The sequence below is a fragment of the Trachurus japonicus genome, chromosome 17, assembly GCF_045865225.1.
Source record: "Trachurus japonicus isolate A0001 chromosome 17, Traja_1.0".
NCBI classification, from domain to species: Eukaryota; Metazoa; Chordata; class Actinopteri; order Carangiformes; family Carangidae; genus Trachurus; species Trachurus japonicus.
The window spans coordinates 19,572,246-19,593,941 of NC_140923.1; the positions used below are offsets into that span (position 1 = coordinate 19,572,246).

The following is a 21,696-nucleotide window of genomic DNA, read 5'->3' on the forward strand; positions in this document are numbered from 1 at the left end:
CCAAAATGCTGTAGCCTATGACTGGAGAGTTATTTCATTTATTTGGTGATCTCCTTATAACATAGGCAAGCTGTTGTACCTATATTCAGCAGTTACCCCCAAACCATTTTTAAAAATACACACTGACTCTTAAGGATATTGAACATGTTGTACAGAAGATGAAGATACTGAAAGACTCAGCAAGAATTAAGTGCTGGCACTTGAGGATGAGGTTCTTCCAACAATTAGCCTAACACACATCAAGCTTTTTATAAGAATCTAAAAAATATACAACACAAATGAATGATGTACAGGAGCCCAATTCACACATTGGTGTCTGCAGAGGGTTATTCAACACTTATGGACTACAGAAAATGATGAGCATTACAGTAGCCTACAGTATTTTACTACCGCTTCGAAATAGGCCTTGTAGAGAATTATTTAACTTATCTTTTACCGTTTTTTATTTTGAGATAATACACCGATCCATGTGCACAGCTTATATAGCCTAATAACATCATTACACAAAGCTTCATTAGAAATGCATTACCTCCTTTTTGCCTTTTGCAGCCATCGGGACAACATTCCTCCTTAGGTTCAGACGCTGCGTTTTTCGGGCTGCTGTCGTTGGTCTTACTGGAAAATAGTCCTCCGGGGTGAAGTGAGCACTGCAAACCCGGTGATCCGCTCGCTTCAGTGCTCCCACTTCAGTGTCGGGGTCCATTTTCAGGTTAACTAGCCAGAGCTTTAGTAACTCCCGGTTGCGGCAAGGAAGCCTGTGGAAGCTTAAGCTCGTCCAAGTGGTCATTTTGTTGGTGCAATTTGGAAACGCGCAAACACGAACCATAGTGTATGATAAGCAGAAGCAAACTCCAGAGGTACACAAGCCGACCGTCGCAGAGTGATGAGCTGTGCTGCGGCTGCGCGCGGCGCTCAGAGATGACGTCATCCAGTTCAGAGGTTAGTAAACCAATCTAAAGCGATATCTCTAATCGCTCTGGGCCAATCTAAAGCAAAGAACTTTTTTTTTGTTCAATCTTATACGGTAATTACTATATTCACAAATATAAATGGTCCTCAAAAAGACGAAGGATCCAGGAGTTTAAAATAGAAATCCGCCACTATACTACATACTATGAAGAATGGAAAAGTTATAAAAAACAGTAGACATTTACAAATCATTAAAAAACCCTGTTTGATTATTTGAAATGATAACCTATTTTTTCCAACTCAGTTAAAAGGATGTATTTTGTTTTTGGTTTGTTCATTTGATTTATTTGGGTGTGAAAAAAAAGAAAAAATCTAGACCCCAGATGACGATTGTTAGAGAATAATTTCACTTTCCTAGATAGTTTGTGTAGTTAATGGTCAATCCCTCTGTGTTATAGTGTGGAGCTATGAATTAGAGGACTTCCTGTTAGATTACTGCTGTTATCTGCCCTACTTTCTCTCTGAGAAACATGCCAAGGCCATGGTCCCTCTTTGGCATCTTCAATCTCACTCTCCTGGCAGGTTGCAGACACAACTGTAGAGTTAGATGATAACGCTCACCGTCACTGGGTAACATTTTGCGTGAGAAACTATTGTTTCTCTCCCATTTCCTAGCTGGAGTGAATCCGTATCTTCATTTTTATGCACTATAGCCAATTGGATGTTAAAGCAGAAGTAAGCGATCCGGTCGTTTTTCTGACTTCTTGTCAGCCGATGGAGTTAGCAGCCCCCGCCCTCGTCATGGATCTATTGGTCCTTGTCCCTACGTCACCATATTCACGCGCATCCCCTGGCTGCACACACAGCCCTTCATGCCGTTCTCTCTCCTCATTGGATAAAGGTTGTAGGATACAAGGAAATAAAATAAAAGTTTTCTCCTTGGCTTACAGCAGAGCAGAGTGACTGACAGACCCGTGTTTCGGACCAAACACTCTATGTAAGTGATTGCCGTCGGAAGATATAACCATTTAAGACTTATATTAACACAAATATTCCGCTTACTTCTGCTTTAACACATCTCCCCTTTGCTGTCTTGGTCCACCTTTCTAGTAAAAGAATCTGAGCTTTGCCGTTTGACCCCTGAATTAAGGTGGCGTCACGCACTCATGTTGTGTTGACGACTTTTCTGTTTTCCCCGATCGAGCCTAAATAAACTCCTTCAGCGTAAGACATCCAGGACTCTGGTACTTCTTCTTCACCGGCATCGCCACAAATTCCTCCCTAACATAAATATCATTCTAATGACACCAAAGTTGTATGGGTGATTAAACGACCGCATTTTATGCCAGAAATAAGGTCCAGATTGTAAAAAAAAAACAAAACAAAAAAAACGCACTTCTAACAAACTGGCAATGCCATGTTATCCCACCAAAAATGCTGGATTGACTGGAGAGTTATTTCAGTTATCTGGTGATCACAAGCTGTTGTAATATTCAGCAGTTCCCCCAAACCATTAAAAAAAAAAATACACACTGGCCCTTAAGGAAATTGAATATATTTTATCTTAACAGAAGACTCTGTTGGCATACAGGAATTAGGTGGTGGCACTAGGATGAGGTTCTTCCAACAATTAACACACATAGAGTTTTATGTAAGTTAAAGAATTAAAAATATATAACACAAATGAACAGCGACCATCCAAATCAGCCCAGTTTAACACATTTGTACCAAGTCTGACCAAAATGCAGTGAAAGTTTCTCATAATACATAATGGTTCCATTTATATAATGGGAACCAGTGATACTCAGCTGTATGCAATAGATTATTTAGTACAATGTTTTTCTAAGTGTCCTCAGTTGCTTGATTTTTTCTGCGTCTCCCCCTGCGCCCCCGTGTGCTCTCACCACCGTTCTGGCGGCTGTTCCTCTTTTTCTTTGAGTGTGCAGGATCAAAATCAACGTCACTGTCAGAATTGTTCGACCTTCTCCTAGATGTGCTCTGCTTCAAAGTCACTTTCTCGCCCTCGTCCTCCACTTCCTCCTCTTTTGAGCCAAAGGACATGTCACTTTCAGACGGCTCGTCCTCACTCTCTTCATCATTGCATGGCTGTAGCTTTGATTTTCCACTCTTAGAATTTGAATCTGAGCCTCGCACTTTCTTTGCCCGAACCAGTGCTGGATTTCTCTTAGGCCTTCCTATGGGTCTACCTGTGCTTCTCTTACTCTTTTTAGGTCCTGGCACCTTCTCTTCTGCGTCCTGATCTTGATCTATTTTGTCAAGCTCCAAGTCATCGCCTCTCTTGTTCTGATTACCAGCGTCTCTCCGAGTTTTGTTTATCATACCCTTCTTTTTGTCATCCCCTGTGTGGTAACGCTGCACATGACTCTTCAAGCTCACGTTGTGATTGAAGCGTCTGTCACAGTGTTGACACTTAAAAGGCCTCTCCCCCGTGTGCAGACGCATGTGAGATTTGAGGTGACTCGCCTGATTGAAGCCTCGCTGGCACACTGAACACTTGTACGGTTTCTCACCAGTGTGCACGATTAAGTGTCTTCGAATAGAAAGTACACGGTTGAATTCAATCCCACAGATGTGGCATTTTAAATCCTGGGGGGCTCTGTGGTCCTCCATGTGGATTCTACGTTCCTTATTTGAGGCAAATGTCTCTGAGCAGTCTGGACATTTATAGGGTTTTCCTTCAGTTATGTGAATCTGCTCATGAGTTATTTTGTCCACCTTTGTTTTGAATGTAATGTTACAATATTTGCACACATACTCATAGTTTTCATCGTGGACTCTGCTATGAGAATTTAGAGCAACCTCGCTGACACACCTCTTGCCACAAATGTTGCAGGAATAGGGTTTAACTTTGTGCTCACATGTGTGAGGCCACCGTTTACTGTAAAACCTACCACAGTCTGTGCAAAGCTGATTGCTGAGGGAGGAGAATCCACGGTAAATGTTATTTTGCTCATCATCATCATCATAATACTCAGTGTCTTCATCAGAGTCTCCCTGTAGCAGTGTAGCTGGAAACAAATCGTCTGGTTGCCAGTCCTCATCTGAGTCCACGTCTTCCTGACCCTGATCACTGGATTCCTCTGTTTCATCCATGGGGTCACTCTCCTGTAACACATACAGTGGAAAGAATTAGTAGGAATAACATTTTATTAACATCCAACACAGATTTTAATTGAGTGTTTATGGATAAAGGTTGAAATACATATTCAGTCTAAATATCTGGCATTTTAGATTTTTGCATTATGTCTTTTTTGTGGCTTACTTGGATACGCACCATTATTAAAAGTCACATCTGTAACAGTGTGTTTGGATATGGTGCAGTATCTGTGTCTGACTACTGATGTCTCACCTCTGTAGATATTGCTGTGCCACCTTCAGCTGCTTGAATGGTGGCATTGGCCTGGCTTTTCCACTGTTTTCTGTATTTGCATTCAAGGCACTCTTTGTTCAAGATGAGGAGCATGCCACGGACAATCTTCTCCACCTTTACTTTTGATCGACACAAAGGACACTTGGTGCTGAACAGCTGGATCAGGAGTTTTTCATTCACGACATACTTCCCCTTCATCTGAAGAAGCGCAGCTCTGAAAAAGGAATTGAATTGAAATGATTTGAGGTCAGCGTTTCAAACTCTAGCATGGTTTAAAAAGTTAGTCTGACTTACTTCTCCCTGATGATATCAAGATTCACAATATTTTGCAGAATCTGACCATGATCAGTCAAAGAAACATCTGAAGTATCGCTCGGCACTGGGCTTACAGGAACGGCTGGGAAAATGAAATATAAAGATTTTTTGCTCGCCTGAAAATACATTTCCAAACTGTTTTTTCTCAACACATCACAATGTTTCGTTTCTTACCCACTGAAGCCAGTTCATCTTCAGAATACGAAGTTGGACTATCACATGTTTTTAACTGTTCACACTGATAATCAACTTCTAGTGTTCCCACGGATTCCTACACAAAACAAGGAAAGCACAAAATGATATAATACTTGAATTTAAAAGTTGGGATAACACAACATCACAGTCTGTGAGTAACATTATCATCTCCTCACCACAGACGCAACAAGTGGTCATCAGACACCTGTTAGTGCAAACAACATTTATGAGACGATAAAACATGTGCATGTGGAGTCTGATGGGACGAATCCATTATTTGCAATGTGGAGGTCTAAAATTACCAAAAATGTGGGATATTTAAAGCAGAGATAACCTGTTTAAAGCTACTGAGATGCTATAGAGTGACAAAGCGGAAGCAGGAAGTAACGTTGCCATGCGTGCACGGGGGTGATCGCGGAGGCGATCGCGGGGCCGCATTGTCCGTGTCTCTTTTTTCGATCCGCTCGTCAGCTCCAAACTCACTCGTCTGCACCTCGTTAACAGACCACAGTGTGGTTTTACACACAGCAACATTTGACTCAGGTGAATAAATAACAACAGTCTCGGTACAGATCAGTTGGCGCTGTTGCCGGTCTGTTTTTGAAATTTCCGGGTTTGATTCTCATGTTGGACGTAACGCTTGCGACTCACGTCACGTTATAGTATCGCTTCGGCTCGCTTGGAACTAGGGATGGAGTGATTTTCGATCGGATCGTCTATCGGCGATCGAAGGGACGATCGTGATTTTTTTTTCAAATGGCGATCTTTAATTAATTTACTGCCATAAGATGTTAAAGAAATAATCTCTAGAACCTGCGCTCTACTGTGTACTTGAAAAAAGTTTCGCGGAGCAACATGTCTGCATACAGAGCCCTTGGATCTGTGCAACAGAGGAGTGAATATTAAACTCTTAATTACACACCCTGTTGCATCTTTTTTTTTTCCTTCTCACTTTTTTTCGGAGGTGCATGCCGCGGACAAAGGCTGTGCGGGGTGGGGCGGGTCATTAAAAAAACTGATGATGAAGTCCAGAGTTTGTTATCAGGGGCGCGCTGATGTTGAGGGGAAAGCCGGCGGAGGTGTGAGGGAACCGGTGGTGAGACGGCGGCTGGGCGCATCAGCAGAGCGGGTTGGTTTCACTGAGAGCAGAGAGCAGACCGGGGAGAGGGAGAGGCGGCCGCCGCGGCTGCTGCACTCGCTGCACTGTGACTCTCCCACTCCTCACAAGCTCCACACTGACAAGCTACCGGCAACACAGCGCCTCTGTCTGCCCTTTCAAAGTAAAAAGCCGCTGTCTGACGTTTAATAGCGGAAAATAGATGCGGTGGTGTGGGGCGGGTCAAATTACTTCATAGATGCGGGACCCGTGAGTTGGAAAAAAACCCTGAGCCGTGCGTCATGCATTCGCGCTTGTCTGTGTGTGTGAACGACAATAACGGAGAGTGAGCGCTATGCGGAGATGAATGAACGGAACTATATAGCAAGTTTTTTTTTTTGTTGTTTTTTTTTAAGCTGACGTAATTGCACCGATCGACAGTGTCCACGATCGAGTGATCTGAATATAGGGCCGATTTCCCATCCCTACTTGGAACCAGGGCCAAGGAGGTACTACAAATGGTACCTGGTACCAGATACTAGGGCTAGTGGAAAAGCAAAAGAAGCGGGCTGTGCCGCGCCGCGCCAGTGGAAAAGCGCCATTACATGGAGACTTTTTCCGAATGGGCTCTATGCACAGCTCCACTACTTCCTGAACTTAATGCCAAGAGTACCTTGCTGCAGTCAATATGGCCGACACGAGCGGCGCCATACATCCAATCCATACCGGAAGTTTCAAGCGGAAGTTAGTTAAACACCGCTCTGAGGAAGCGGAAGTTAGTTAAACACCGCTCTGAGGCGGGCTACAACAATAAAAGCACGTACGTTTCAATCCATACCGGAAGTCTCAAGCGGAAGTTAGTTAAACACCGCTCCGAGGCGAGCTACAACAATAAAAGCACGTACGTTTCAATCCATACCGTCCGGAAGTCTCAAGCGGAAGTTAGTTAAACACCGCTCCGAGGCGAGCTACAACAATAAAAGCACGTACGTTTCAATCCATACCGGAAGTCTCAAGCGGAAGTTAGTTAAACACCGCTCCGAGGCGCGCTACAACAATAAAAGCACGTACGTTTCAATCCATACCGGAAGTCTCAAGCGGAAGTTAGTTAAACACCGCTCCGAGGCGAGCTACAACAATAAAAGCACGTACGTTTACACATAATTATGGATTCTTTGTTTATCGTAACGGTATAATTGACTAGGTAATTAACTTCGCAAGTTTATAGGCTACTGTAAAACTCAGAAGTTAGAAGTCCACTAATCACTAAATATAATGTTAACTTTTCATGGATTAATAACTTCTTCTATAACTTTTAACGTTCAACGTTAACATAAAAATATGGTTGTGTGGTGGGGTTCACTCACGCACACTCTCTCTAGCTCCCAATAGGACTGAATAATATAAATATTGAATAGACTGAATTCTCATTAAATAAACCTAGGATTAATAAAATGAGAATTTACAATATCAAATTAATTGACCACTTTCAGATTAGTCAGTAGTTGCAACATGCACACCACACAGTCATACTTTGACATTAATATTTTAATTATTGGGGAGGTATAAAAATAGAAGACACAAATAATTGGTGGTACCAGACATTATGCACTGATCATGATCCTTCCTGTCAGGTAAGATGTGACCGAGGAGATAAAGGCCAGTTTGGGGAACTGTGCTGTCTTAAGGAGGCTCAGATTTCTTGACATCTGTAGTACAATCAGTCTGTGATAGCAAGTGTGTTCTTTTATGCTGCAGTCTGCTGGGGAGTAGGGACTTCAATCCTGCAGATCATATTTTAACCCTTCAGGGATCTTCAGGGATGAGTAGGAGCATCATGGACAACATGATGGCCCTGGACATGTGTTCCTGCAACAGAGCAGGCATTTCCTGGGTCTACAAATGTATTCATCATCAGGTTTAGCTATCAAATGAATGCAATAATTAAATTTTCCCATTTTCAGTCCTCTGTTAATCTTTCTGGAATCAAACAAAACACAATATTGCACTTTCATACTGGCAATAATAACTTGACTTGAGTTATTTTTTGTAAACAATGCCTTTATTACAAAACAGAACAAACAAACAGAACAAACAGGGGTCGCCAGGCCATCCTGCTTTGTTGGGGGCACAGTATCTGGTGGTGGTGGGGCTTAAAACAGGCTCCCACTGGCCAACACAACCTCAGCCTTCAGCCTGGTGAGGCCTTCCTCAGATTCTGATCAAAATCTGAAAAATAGTAACATGATCCAATCATACAGTAACCTTATGATGCTGTAAAGAGTGTTCTCTTTGTTTTTATGCTTTCCAAAGGAATAAAATTGAACACCCAATAATTTCCTCACAATTCCCATGCAAGCTCGATTGACATTCTTACCTCTGGGAGCATAACATCAAAGACAAAATCGAGGAGGTGGATATCCCCTTTTTTTATCTGTTCCCCCACGCCCGTGACCTCCTCAATGACTCGAAGGACCTCAAAGATCTATTAAAAACAAAAACACAAAGTAAACAAATTAACCGTTGTTACCTCTGAACACACATACACATGACTTGGCATTTTCATTTACTCGCTGGTCACTAAGGTTAAGCGTCCTCAGTTTCAGATGTTGCTTCAGATTCAATGAGGTGGAGGGATTTTGCCAGAGATACATCCGGTTGGATCTCATCTTTCCACTGATGAGATCGTCATACAGGTTCTGAAACCAAAGAGTAAAAGGTGAACATGTAATCATTAGAGAAAGTAAGACAGACTGGAACTACTGAAAGCACAGTCTATTCAAAAAAGTTACCTTGATCTGCATCTTAGAAAAGATTGACAGGATCCCTCCATCCTCAACTGCATCCATGATCCTGCAGAGAAACATGAAAATATTAGGACTTCCAGAAACTCAAAAAACTGGACTACTCAGCCACAGATTCTAGGAACAGTCACATAAAGTGAGAGGGGGCAGAACCAGAGCAGGAATATTTATTCTTCATGTTCATTTGTTTTCAATCTTTCTTTTTTTTTTTTTTTTAAATCTGGACATATGCAGGTCTCATCCCGTAGCCGGTTAATTAGATCCATGCGAGACCCCTTAGTATCCATATTGCAGCTTTTGCAAAGTTTTCGACTAGTGGATACCTAGGCCATATTACATTAGGACAATAAAAAAGTGAAGGAAAAAAAGTCACCTTTTTCATGTCATTAAAATGAATCTGTGGGTAAAAAGACAAAACTAAAAAAAAGGCATGACTAAAGTACAGTGTTGTGCTAGTTACTGAAAAATAGTAACTAGTTACAGTTACTAGTTACTTCATTAAAAAAGTAACTCAGTTAGTAACTCAGTTACTTAAACCAAAAAGTAATGCGTTACTGAAAAAGTAACTTTTTCGTTACTTTAAAACGTTTTTTTTCCAATGCTCCCATTAAATAAAGGTTGATTGAATTCCCCTCTAACTGTCATTTCAGTTCTGTACTGATGCTGATGAAAAAACGTTTTTTATCTGTAAAACTTTACCATCATCATCATGCTGCATGATGTCAGCAGCAGCTTGACCTAACAGAACTGCAAAAAAATATTGAGGATGTCTTACTTTGACTGAGTTAGGCTACATTCAAGAACCTGTTTTCAATGACGGAAATAAATTCACTCCAGCGGTAATTTCTTTCGATCGATCAGCTGTGTTTACCCAGAGTGATCAGCTGTGTTTACCGTTTCAGGCGTCCGTCTGTCGGACTCCAACCGCTGCTGCTCGGGTGGAGTGGGTGCTGGTGTCTCGCTGTGACTCTCGAGCTGTGCCCCAGTTCAGGGGCTGCAGCCTGAACTGACACACAGCTTCGGTCTCGGATGCTGCGTTAGCAAACGTTACCTTAGCTCGCCGTCATGCTCTGACCTGTCCAGTCCTCAGTCTTCATGGAGCGTGTTTGATTAGGCCTACGTGTGGGACGCTAGAGGGCGGCTAGAGTGCCTATATCTCTCTATAGGCACTCTAAGGGCGGCCGCAAAGCGCTTTGTTTTTCACAGTGTTGCAGTGTGCTCTGTCTTTCTTTCAATTCAATGAAACTTTATTGATCGCTAGAATGTTATAGGAAGTGTGTGCCGCTGTAAAACCCAGGGATGCAAACGGGTCAGGACCAAAAAAGAGAGGAATTGTCTTGGGGGGGTGCTCACCATTAACAAATGATTATATTACAATATCATGGAAAAGTCAATTTCCAGTAGTTCAACCCCAACCAAGTATTGAGTGCATATAGATGGACATAGTTTTCAGAAGGCCAACATTTCTATATTAAAAATGCTTTTTAAAAAAATCCTTTGCAATGTTTCAATTTTGGAGATACTGAATTTTAGGTCTTCACTGAATGTTAGTCATAATTATTACTATTAAAATAAACTGAATAAATAAAGACATGGGATGTTTCATTCAGTGTGTAATGGACATATAGGCCTATATAATGTGTTAGTTTCACTTTAATTGAACACATTCTACATCGCGGAGGCGACGTCTCTCCTTCACCTCTGAAACGGGGCAGAGCTCCGTGGGAAACACCTGCCTGACACAGCAACGGACATGCACGGGGGGAAAAAACGGCGTCGCCGTCGCACCGACTGCACGCGGCTACGCGCCGCTTTGGGTAACGAGCGCGCACGTCGCGCGTCTACATTGGAGGTCGGCTGTTACCAGTATAATCAGAGACAACCATGAATGAGTTCGCCTCAGTTTCACGTGATTGTCACTGTCAGCCTGTAGAAAAACATTTTACTGACCCCAGCTGAGACGCTGAGACCCCCCTCCCCAAAAAACAAAAACTCTTTGGATCTGAACGATTCACACAAGTCACCTAATTGGTCATGAAAAAAGCGAGTTTCGCTTTTCGGCGCGCTGTTTGCATCCCTGAAAACTTCACCAAAAGGAACGGAAAGGAACGGAGTAACGCAGCGTTTGGTAACGGAAACGGAGTTACTGATTTAAAAAAAACAACGCGTTACATTATTAGTTACTGAAAAAAGTAACGGCGTTACGTAACGGCGTTACTAATAACGCGTTACTACCCAACACTGCTAAAGTATAAAATGCATTTCTCATAGTTTCTCTGCAACATCACAAAGGGCAGTGATAATGTAATTAAATAAAAGAAGGCACAATCAAGAAAGTTCACTGTACCTTTTGCTTTAGCAGCTCATCTGCTAAGCGGTCCTCTGTCATATCACCAAGGTTAGGGTTACTGGAGGAGTTCCGTGGTGGCACCTTCTCAAACTCCGTGTTAAGAACTTTGTTGCCTTTACGGGTCTCCCCTCCAACCCAGGGTGACCAGTTGTCGTATTTTGGTTTGACAACAAATGGGTTCTGTGCAGGAGCTTCAAGGAAAAGACAGAGATTTGAATAATGTTAATTCTGAAGGGAAGAATACACAACCACCTGTGCCTGAATTTTAACATCTAGACAGACTTACAATCAAAAAATCCTCGGCTGATCATGTGGAGATCAACAGAATCCCAGAATGCAACTATGTCGTGTTCACCATTAAAATCCTCTCTTGGTTCTTCAAGCTCACTAACTGAAATTGACAAGCATAAAATACAAGTACTCTTAGATCAGATAGTTTTGTAAATACATCTTTAGTCACAATAATAACATTTGTAAAAGAGTATGTATAACTGAAAGGGAGTCATACCCTCAAAATTGAATACTCCTTTTCTGTGGAGGTCCATAATTACCACAGGAGGGTAGAAGCCACAATTGACACAAGAGTATCTGTACTCTGTCTCGCAAAGAGCTTCGAACTGGCAGTATCCTTGAAAAATGAGGTCACTGGCTGGAAACTTAACCTTCAGCAGCTTCTCATGAGAGTTGATGACTCGAGACACAGACACATGATTCTATAGTTAAAAACAGAAGAGTAACAGGAAAATATTATGATTGACAAAAAATACCCAGAAAAGTAGTAAAATGAATCCCAGATATCACTGTGCCTGGACATTTGCATCTGTAAATCACTGCAAATTATGTTTTAAACAGAGAATAACTGTCACAATAAATGTGCCATGTGCCAAACAAACCACATTAGCTGAAATAACAAATTTAGAACCAGAGCAAATAATTACATTTGTGGCAACATGAGTAGCAACACCTTGTATGGTTTGTGGTTTCACACACACCTGAAGATTGTGCCTCAAATACAGACATAGCTGCAGTGTAATGATGACACGGTCATTGAAGTTGTGGAGGCCATCTGTCCACTCCTGGTATCTGTACACCATCTGACATTTGGTGCATCTTCTATTGTAAGTTGAGATGTCTGCAATAAACATAAAAACATATATTATGATATATCAAATTAACTGTACATGATAAATCAAAAAAAAAAATTAATGAACTTACTTTGTATTAAGCCTTCCATGCCAACAATTGTGGCTTTGTTAGTTATTCTAATAGCATTCTCCAGTTTTGGATTGCCTTCACAGAGCTTACAGGTTGTTTCAATAGGAAACAATTGCTGAGGGAAATCTGTTGGAGCTCTGCGGGCTGTCACATCTTCAGGGAGAGTGGTTGGTATTTTTTTGTACTTGTAGACATACCGCACACTTCTCTCCGTCTCTGCAGTGGGGTGACTGACAGAGTGAGTTGTCGTTGCTGGTGTGGTGGTTGGTGGCACCGTCTTGAAAAGGTGCTTGTGTGTCTGGAAAAGGTGCCACTTTGCAATGTATTTGTGAGTACAAGATGCACGTGGCTTAGCGCAGGGACAATGCCAGGTGTTTTTTTTAATGTTATACGTTACAAAGACTCTCCCTAAAGTGCTGTAATGTTGCAATTTTGGTTCATGAATGGAAAGGCAGATATGATTTTTTGAACCAGTAAGGTCAACAAGGACAGACAAGGGGACATGTGCTGCTTCTGCTTCTTGTTGCCTTGTTTTGCACACTGCTACTTTAGAGTCTGCAAAAAAACGGTTTTCCACCATTTCCTGGAGGACTTGGTGGTCCAGTTGGTCCTCACTGGCTGTACTGTCACAATAATCCAATGAACGGATGTGATGGCACAAGCTGTGAGAGAGGCCACTTCGCTGTGCAGGCAGGTGGTATTGCCGGCAATCCTCCATCTCACATCTTGTCACATGTTGCTGTCCCCATGTCTTGCGCTGCACATGCACTGGAACACTGAATCCTCTTAAAGTTTTTCTAACAGCATAAAGGCCATTACTTTGATCAACCGATGTACTTCGTAAGTGGGATTGTGCCGTTATGTCTTGTGCTTTGCCATGTTTTCTTTGGATATGTAAAAACAAATTCCTCTTGTACAGGACAACTGGGCAGTGTGGGCACTTTACATGGGTTGGTAGCACATCCTCAGTGACTTGTTCCTCTGCAGCAATGGGCTCCTCTGAAGTTGTAGCTGGGGGTGACTGAGGGTGATCTGGCTCTTCTGGCTCAACAGCAGGGGTCTTTGGGGATGCTGTTGTGTAGGGGGGTGACTGAGGGTGATCTGGCTCTTCTGGCTCAACAGCAGGGGTTTTTGGGGATGCTATTGTGTAGGAATGGTCCATTTCAATGGCTGAAACCAAAGCTGGCAGTGAATATAAATGGTCCACACTCGTTGATGATGACACAGTAGGGTGGGTCTCTGATAAGGGCGGTTGAGAGGGTGGAACTGATGGTTGAGAGGGTGAAACCGGTGTGAGCTGGGGCACATCACATTTGTTTTGACAGTCTGTGACATGTGTGGTAATGGCCTCTTTCCGAATTATTGTTGAACAACAAAATGGACAATGGAAATGTCCTCCATTTCTGCACTGCAGATTACATCTGCAGATGATATTTCCTAAAAATAAAGAATAATTAGCCATAGAAGAAAATCATATGAGAAAACATCCTATATAGAGTATAATACAGATGTGTTTTTCCTCATTATAAACAGTTACCGGTATGTCCATTTCAAAAAGTGAAACTTCTCCACGGAGTGCTACAAGTAGGAATCTCTTGAGAGTAACTTGCTTTCTTTGATAAACTTATCAGACATCAAAGGAGTGCAACCCAGTGTAAGACTGGTTAAAACATTACCTTAGACATGCAAAAACACAAGTATCATTCAAAATGACATGTACAGGCATATGATCTAAATAATATATTTAATCATGGCCATACCATTGAAATGCACTGCATTTGCCACATGATTCCGAAGGTGCCTGTGGATGACGCTCTCATGTTTTGTGTTGAATGAGGGGCAGAGAGGACACCTAAAACCAGACGGCAACACGGAGTAGATCAGGCTGTCGCCCTCTTTTAATATAGAAGGATGTATCTGGAAGAAAAGAATGGATGAATGAATGAATAAATGTGTGTGTTGTACAAACAAACAAGGCAACAAAGTTCTTAACACGGAGTTTGAGAACAGCAGCACTGTTTATTAAAACCGGTGCTGTGTGTGTGTGTTGTTGTGCTACTGTGCGCAATGGCACAGGCTGCACTTGTCAAGTGTGTCCCGATTGCTCTTAAATATCCCCCCACACGCTTGGCCACTTAATCCATGCTTGCACACTATACGCAAATGTACGTTACGCCGGCAAAACGTCACCAAAGTGTGTGCGTGGCCAAGCCGGGCCAAGCGCACTGAGTCAAGTGTGGAGGAATGGGACAGCCCCAGTAACTTACCCACCCAACCACGCTGCTAAAATTGCCGTATGAGCTAAGCTAAGCTAAGCTAATAGCTCGGACAAGAAAAAACAACCTTCACGAGACGTGTCACTCAGTTATTCCACGCATCGCATTTGTAAAAAGCACGAATTACATCCTAAAGATAATACCACACTCGTGGAATGATAATTAAAAAACTATTTTTCTTACCGTTCGTTGAACCGCTCTGTCTACACCAAAGATGGTGGATTTTATGGACTTCTTCCTTCTTCTACACTTTTGGTGCATTACCGCCACCTTCTGTCCTGGAGTGTGAACCAGACTGCACGAAGAACAAACTTCCGCTTGGGACTTCCGGTATGGATTGGATGTATGGCGCCGCCCGTGTCCGCCATATTGACTGCAGTTGGGTCCCTCTCCTTAATGCTGTTCCTTTGTTTCCTACATTATTGGACAAACTGATTAATCCAGGTGTGTCTGTGTGTAGTCACAATGGTCAGACACACCTGAATTAATCAGTTTGTCCAATAATGTAAGACAGGAAACAAAGGAGCAGCATTAAGTTCAGGAAGATGTGGAGCTGTGCATAGAGCCCATTGAGGACCCATGGCGACGTTACTTCATGCTTCTGCACTCTATTGAGCTAAAATGCTAAAATTTTTGGCAGCAATCAACTTCTGGCAGGACACCGGTTTGTTTGCCATCTGCCTGACTCCACGTGAATGCAGCATCAGTGTGACCCTCCATCCTCTCTCACACTACACCCCGATGATGTTTTTCACAGACGCCACCTCCATCGTTTCTCCCAGAGCGAGAGGGACCTGTGTGCAGGGACATGGGCGCCGCCATTAGCCCAGCTGAGCTCCAGGGTGAAACTGCCTTCAGCCGTCAACTTCCAGGCTGCGCAGCCTGGGAGGCTGCACTCTGGGCTGCACAAGCTCCACCCTCTACCGCAAGCAGCAGAGTGGAGTGATTCAACCGAGCGGCAACCTAAACAAACTGCTTAGCAACACTGCAAACTGCTTTAGCTAGATATTTAAGCTGTTTTATTCGACAAATACAAGCAAGAGCAAGATTTTCAGAGTATTTTTGTAACTTAACTGGTTAGTTGAGCTGCTCGATTTTTTAATTGCAAGTGCTAACGTGAGCTTAGCTAACTTTGTTTGTTTGTTGATACAAAAGGCATCAGCATGAAAGGCTGATAGCAGAGATTCCTTGCAGGCTGGCCATAATGCTATGATAATTTATCATATTCAGTCATCTGCCTTCAAGGCTGATTGTAGAAGCTGCCTTGCAGGCTGATTATTAGGTTAATGCAGATTTCACATTGCATATATTTTCATTATTGCCTTAGCTGCCTTCAAGGCTGATTGTAGAAGCTAGTGCCTTGCAGGCTGATTATTATGCTAATGCAGATTTCACATTTCATTATTGCCTTAGCTGCCTTCAAGGCTGATTGTAGAAACTAGTGCCTTGCAGGCTGATTATTAAGTTAATGCAGATTTCACATTGCATATATTTTCATTATTGCCTTAGCTGCCTTCAAGGCTGATTGTGCCTTGCAGGCTGATTATTAAGTTAATGCAGATTTCACATTGCATATATTTTCATTATTGCCTAGCTGCCTTCAAGGCTGATTGTAGAAGCTAGTGCCTTGCAGGCTGATTATTATGCTAATGCAGATTTCACATTTCATTATTGCCTTAGCTGCCTTCAATGCTGATTGTAGAAACTAGTGCCTTGCAGGCTGATTATTATGCTAATGCAGATTTCACATTGCATATATTTTCATTATTGCCATTGCTGCCTTCAAGGCTGATTGTAGAAACTAGTGCCTCGCAGGCTGATTATTTGGCTATATTGTATCCTTGAAGCCTTGAAGGATGCTGACTGAATAATGACAATTATACAATATGAAATTATCCTTAGCCTAATAATCAGCCTGCAAGGCACCAGTTTCTACAATCAGCCTTGCAGGCAGCTAAGGCAATGAAAATGTGAAATCTGCATTAACCTAATAATCAGCCTTCAAGGCACTATTTTCTACAATCAGCCTTGAAGGCAGCAAAGGCAATAATCAAATGTGAAATCTGCATTAGCCTAATAATCAGCCTGCAAGGCACTAGTTTCTACAATCAGCCTTGAAGGCTGCTGACTGAATAATGAAAGTATGCAATATGAAAGCTTCATTAGCCTAATAATCAGCCTGCAAGGCACTGGTTTCTACAATCAGCCTTGAAGGCAGCAAAGGCAATGAAATGTGAAATCTGCAGCATAATAATCAGCCTGCAAGGCACTAGCTTCTACAATCAGCCTTGAAGGCAGCTAAGGCAATAATGAAAATATATGCAATGTGAAATCTGCATTAACCTAATAATCAGCCTGCAAGGCAGCTTCTACAATCAGCCTTGAAGGCAGATGACTGAATATGATAAATTATCATAGCATTATGGCCAGCCTGCAAGGAATCTCTGCTATCAGCCTTTCATGCTGATGCCTTTTGTATCAACAAACAAACAAAGTTAGCTAAGCTCACGTTAGCACTTGCAATTAAAAAATCGAGCAGCTCAACTAACCAGTTAAGTTACAAAAATACTCTGAAAATCTAGCTCTTGCTTGTATTTGTCGAATAAAACAGCTTAAATATCTAGCTAAAGCAGTTTGCAGTGTTGCTAAGCAGTTTGTTTAGGTTGCCGCTCAGTTGAATCAAAGATATTCAATAAATGGAAAGATACTCCATGAGCGGCTGCTCCAATGATATGAAATGGTATACACTTCCTGTCTCTCTAAATGGGCGTGGCCAACCGTCACCCCACCTCGTCTGTGAACGTGTGTGTGGATTTATACAATTTTTAGGTAGATGAAAGTGAGATATTTATATTTTCTTATGATAACATTAAATATTTACACTACTAACAGTAATATTTAGCATGCCAAAAATAATTTAAATCATTTTCACGGGAGTTCGCGGCCGTTTGTTTGACGTTGCCTAGGAGATCTGTGCCAAATCTCGCGAGAGTGTGTCGTAGAGACAGAGACAGGTCTTGAACAAAGTGGATTTTCTCCGGATCTCTCCGTCTGAAAATTACCATTTTGGTGTCAAACTGTTCAGAAGAGATGTGGCTTGTGAAAAATGAGTCCAAAATTTGCTTCAGTGACCGTGGGGAGAAAGGCCCGATCATAATCGGTGTTCACATTAAATTGTCCCATAGGAATCAATACACTCCAAACTGCCTCTGGTCTCTCTAAAGGGGCGTGGCCGTGCAGAAGCCCACGTGACATGCATACAGGAAGCTGACTCGTCATGAAAGGTCTTGGTTTATAAACCGTCTTTGGTTGAATCACTCCGCTCTGCCGCTTGCGGTAGAGGGTGGAGCTTGTGCAGCCCAGAGTGCAGCCTCCCAGGCTGCGCAGCCTGGAAGTCGACGGCTGAAGGCAGTTTCACCCTGGAGCCCCAGCTGATCCATACCGGAAGTCACGACCGGAAGTTGCTCTTCTTCGTCTCTCTCTGGCCTGTCTAGCCAAGGGGGTGGATCTGACTACACCAAGGGGGCAGTTGTCGGTCTGAGAAGTGAAGCTCACTTCCGCGTTCAAAAAACTGCAATCCCCTGGGCTGTCGCTGGGGGCTGGCTCCAGAAGGGAGCAACTCCAATTGAGCCCCATGTTAAAATAGCCGATTTTACAGCTTAAAAAAACATATTTACAGCCTGGTACATTTTATTTTTTTGGTCTCAACCGATAGTTTCTACCCCCGCACACACTCTGAGGGGGGTGAATTTTTTTTAAACTCTACAGTTTTACTATTATTAGGTTTAAAGTTCTGGCCAATCAGGGCGCGGAAACGTTGAGTGACAGGTCCGGAGACCGCTGCTACGAGGCCAGTGGGCGGGCTCTCGGCCGGCCAACGGCCGCACCGCTCCAAATATGGCAAGTAGAATCCAACATGGCGCGGTTCAAACCCCCGTAGTAGCGGCACAAAACAGACTCCTCAAAACCAATGGGTGACGTCACGGACGCTACGTCCATTCTTTTTACAGTCTATGGACTACACGCAGGCGTAGCTCACAGTCGGCCATATGAGGACGGGCAACTTGCTCTGACTCTGGCTGCAGTTACAGTGCAGTAGATAGGTGATCCAGTCATCTGCACTAAAATAACGATTCATAGCTCTGTGAAAAATAAATCAGTATGTAGCTATTACTTTAACTATTTGCATAATGTCACTATAATGTTACTTTTACAAAAAAAAAAATACATTATTAAAATTATCCGTGATTCTAAATATGCTGCATCATAACTGCATAAACGTTCATAAAAATCAAACCGTTTTAAAATCGGACAAAAACTGAGCAAGTTATGGTCATTATAGCAGAACATGCACCATAGGCTTAATGCTCTGAGGGAGAGAGTTGCCCGTCCCAAGATGGCCGCCGTACGCTTTGTCATTGGGAAACAGCGGCGGGTGAGTCATCTAGTTCTTATATATATCTATGTGTCTAGCCTCTACCTGCTCTTTTTACTAAACTTAACCAACTCCTTTCTTCATTGCCTAACCCTAACCAAAGCACCCACCAACGACATTTCATTTATTGTTTCTCTCTCTCTCTCCTGGTCTGCTGTCAGCAGGAGCGGCGCTAGCCGTTAGCCGTTCGGCGCTAGCCGTTAGCCGTTAGCAGCGTTTTTTAAATAACTCAATAACTTATGGTGCGTTCCAGGCAACCCGTAACTCGTGTTTTTCCGACCTGTTCCTATGGTTACCCGTTAGAACGTACAGTCAAACTCGTAACTTCCCACCTGTGAACTCGTACTAGATCGATCTACTCCCAGTTCCCAGTTCGTAACTCGTAACTTGCCTGGAACGCTACAAACTCGTAACTGGTGACTTGAAGTCGTGACTTACGGGTTAAAAAGCCTGCCTGGAACGCACCATTAATCGATCCATGCAAAAAAATATTTTATAGATCAATCATGTTGTAACTAAGATATCCGCTGGAAAACAATATTTTATTATGGACCATTGAGTTACTGAGTTGTTTTTTTTATCTACATAGAAATGATACACATGAAGAAGAGCAACTTCCGGTCGTGACTTCCGGTATGGATCTGGGCTAATGGCGGCGCCCATGTCCCTGCATACGGGTACTCTTGCCCAGAGCCGACCGCTCCGGTGTCTCCAGTGAGTTTCCATGGTTACCTGGCTACGTTCTGCTGCCACCGAACGTAAAAGATGGCGGCACAACATGGCAGCCAGCACTGAGCTCACCAGCTCCATGTTTATATGAATGGCAAATTCAAAGCTTACCAGAACACTTCGGTTTGTTGATGGGGGGTAATTACTAATGAATGAAACACACACTCTTGAACGAAATAATCGATTTTAGTGAAGAGACAACAAGAGAAGTTACACAACTGTCGCTTTAAGTCAATGTAGTCTGTACCAGGTGTAGCTAAAGAGACGCATATTACGTCAGTAAAAGCAGTCTCACCTCACATGTGGGGGTCTCCTCCGGCTCCCGCTTTGGTTCGTCCGGCTCCGACTTGATACACAGAGACGGGACAGCACCGCGCTTCAGCCTGGGTGTGTCGGGGGTCGAAGCCAGGTAGATGAAGCAGTCACCGGTGAAGTGCTCGCTGCAAATGGTGATATCAGTCCAGCACGTCTCTTTGAGTCGTTGCCCATTGACCTCGAAGAGAAACTGGACCCACTCCAGTCTCTTCTCTGGATCCTCCGGCAACTTAAATCGTTGCGCATTGCGACGCGACGAATCGCATCCGACCACGGAGCACATGCCTCCGGCTGCCGAGGTAACGTTAATATAACGACCCTCGGTGTGGAGTGGACCTGTTGCTGCTCTCAACAGGCAGGACACACTTCTGCTGCGGCAGTGGGGAGTTGAGTTAGAGGGGGCTGCGGCCGAGCAGTCGGGGTTTCGTGGAGAGGTTTGCGCGGTATATTATTGTTGATGTTGGTGCTCTTCTTCTACGGCTGCTGTTGCTGCTGCTGCTTCTTCTCTTCGTCTTTGCAATTTACATTTCGGTGCATTGCGCCACCTACCGCACCGGAGTATCCAGACTTTGATAGTATCCACCTTTTTCCGAACGGTTTTGCACTTCCGGTGGAATTGTATGTTTACGTTTCCATGGTTTCAGTAGTCGCGGTAAATGCATGGATTTCTTTTTTTTTTCAATGAAAATCTGCAAAACGCACTGATCATCACACCAGCTTGCAGTGGATATCACAAAAATTGACATCCGTGTTAAAAGCCAGCGTTAATAGATCCATGCATTTGCCGCAACTATGACAACGACTGAAAACCATGGAAACGTAACTTAAACGTACAATTCGGAAACTTGTGGATAGAACAGCCTACACAGTGCAATTAGTTCAGTATCAGTTTCTTTATTATACACAGTGTCTAAATAGCTGCTGTGAATTTACTTTTCCCTGTGTCCCTCTGTAAACTTATATTTCATGAACATATGGCATGAACACATGAACACAGTATGTTTATGGAAAGGCAGGGAGGGTATTAAATTTTAAGAGAGTTAAATGTCAGAACAACTCTGAAAAGTATGTGCATAACAGTCTGTGGGGTGCAAATGTGGAATGGTCTGGAGAATGAACTCAAAAATAGCACAACTATAAAACTGTTAAAATATATATGAAGAGTTCATTCATTTGCAAAAGCAGATAACTCCGTTTTTAAAAAAAATAATGTTTCTAAAAATATATGAGAATGAGGAAAAGCTGGGTGGAGGTCTTGTCTTATTGAGTATGGGATGATGGAGTAGTGATAAAGGGGTGGGAACTGACTGTTAAATTGTTTGGGACTTGTTTTTTAGGACACTACAATGTGTTACTTATTTTATGTGACCTTTTTTTCTCTCTTTCTTTATCTTTTTTTAATATGTTCAAAATAAAGACTAATCAAATCAAATCAAAAACATTGCTCTACATTTAGTGCAGCCTCCTTAATCTTTCTCTGCACACTTGGATCATTTCCCTAAACTATAGAGCTACATGGCGACACCTCCTTTTTACCATTACCATCTTACACACATATTCTGATGTGATGCTATTACTCGTCTGTTCTGAAATGTGAAGTTAAAGTGATGGGTCTTCGGTCGTAGCGCTGTTTTGTTTGGGTTTACAAAAACGTATCGTAAGTGCA

At 42.8% G+C, this 21,696-nt stretch overlaps 1 protein-coding gene and 2 long non-coding RNA genes across 3 annotated transcripts; 1 reads left to right on the forward strand and 2 right to left on the reverse strand.

The window, feature by feature from the left end:
• Positions 1-2,506: 2,506 nt before the first annotated feature.
• On the reverse strand, positions 2,507-20,422 carry LOC146970524 (uncharacterized). Its single transcript, XM_085804030.1, has 6 exons — positions 20,003-20,422; positions 17,558-17,567; positions 4,790-4,886; positions 4,595-4,697; positions 4,275-4,514; positions 2,507-4,054 (listed from the first exon to the last, which is right to left on the reverse strand). The coding sequence occupies exons 1-6, from the start codon at positions 20,311-20,313 to the stop codon at positions 2,752-2,754; spliced, it is 2,064 nt and encodes a 687-aa protein (XP_085660156.1). The 5' UTR covers positions 20,314-20,422; the 3' UTR covers positions 2,507-2,751.
• Positions 11,076-11,755, reverse strand: LOC146970525 (uncharacterized). Its single transcript, XR_015038002.1, has 3 exons — positions 11,569-11,755; positions 11,347-11,451; positions 11,076-11,251 (listed from the first exon to the last, which is right to left on the reverse strand). It is a non-coding gene; the product is annotated as an uncharacterized LOC146970525 (long non-coding RNA).
• On the forward strand, positions 12,730-13,659 carry LOC146970526 (uncharacterized). The gene is made up of 3 exons (XR_015038001.1): positions 12,730-13,010; positions 13,068-13,486; positions 13,535-13,659. It is a non-coding gene; the product is annotated as an uncharacterized LOC146970526 (long non-coding RNA).
• Positions 20,423-21,696: the final 1,274 nt, after the last annotated feature.

Bases quoted from the DNA above. Each gene is read 5' to 3' on its own strand.
- LOC146970524 (XM_085804030.1), bottom strand. From the start codon at position 20,313: ATGTGCTCCGTGGTCGGATGCGATTCGTCGCGTCGCAATGCGCAACGA. The intron at 4,515-4,594 runs GTAAGTCAGACT...TTCCTTTTTCAG, and splicing joins CTTGATATCATCAGGGAGAA to AGCTGCGCTTCTTCAGATGA. The intron at 4,055-4,274 runs ACATCAGTAGTC...CTACTAATTCTT, and splicing joins GCAATATCTACAGAGGTGAG to TCCACTGTATGTGTTACAGG.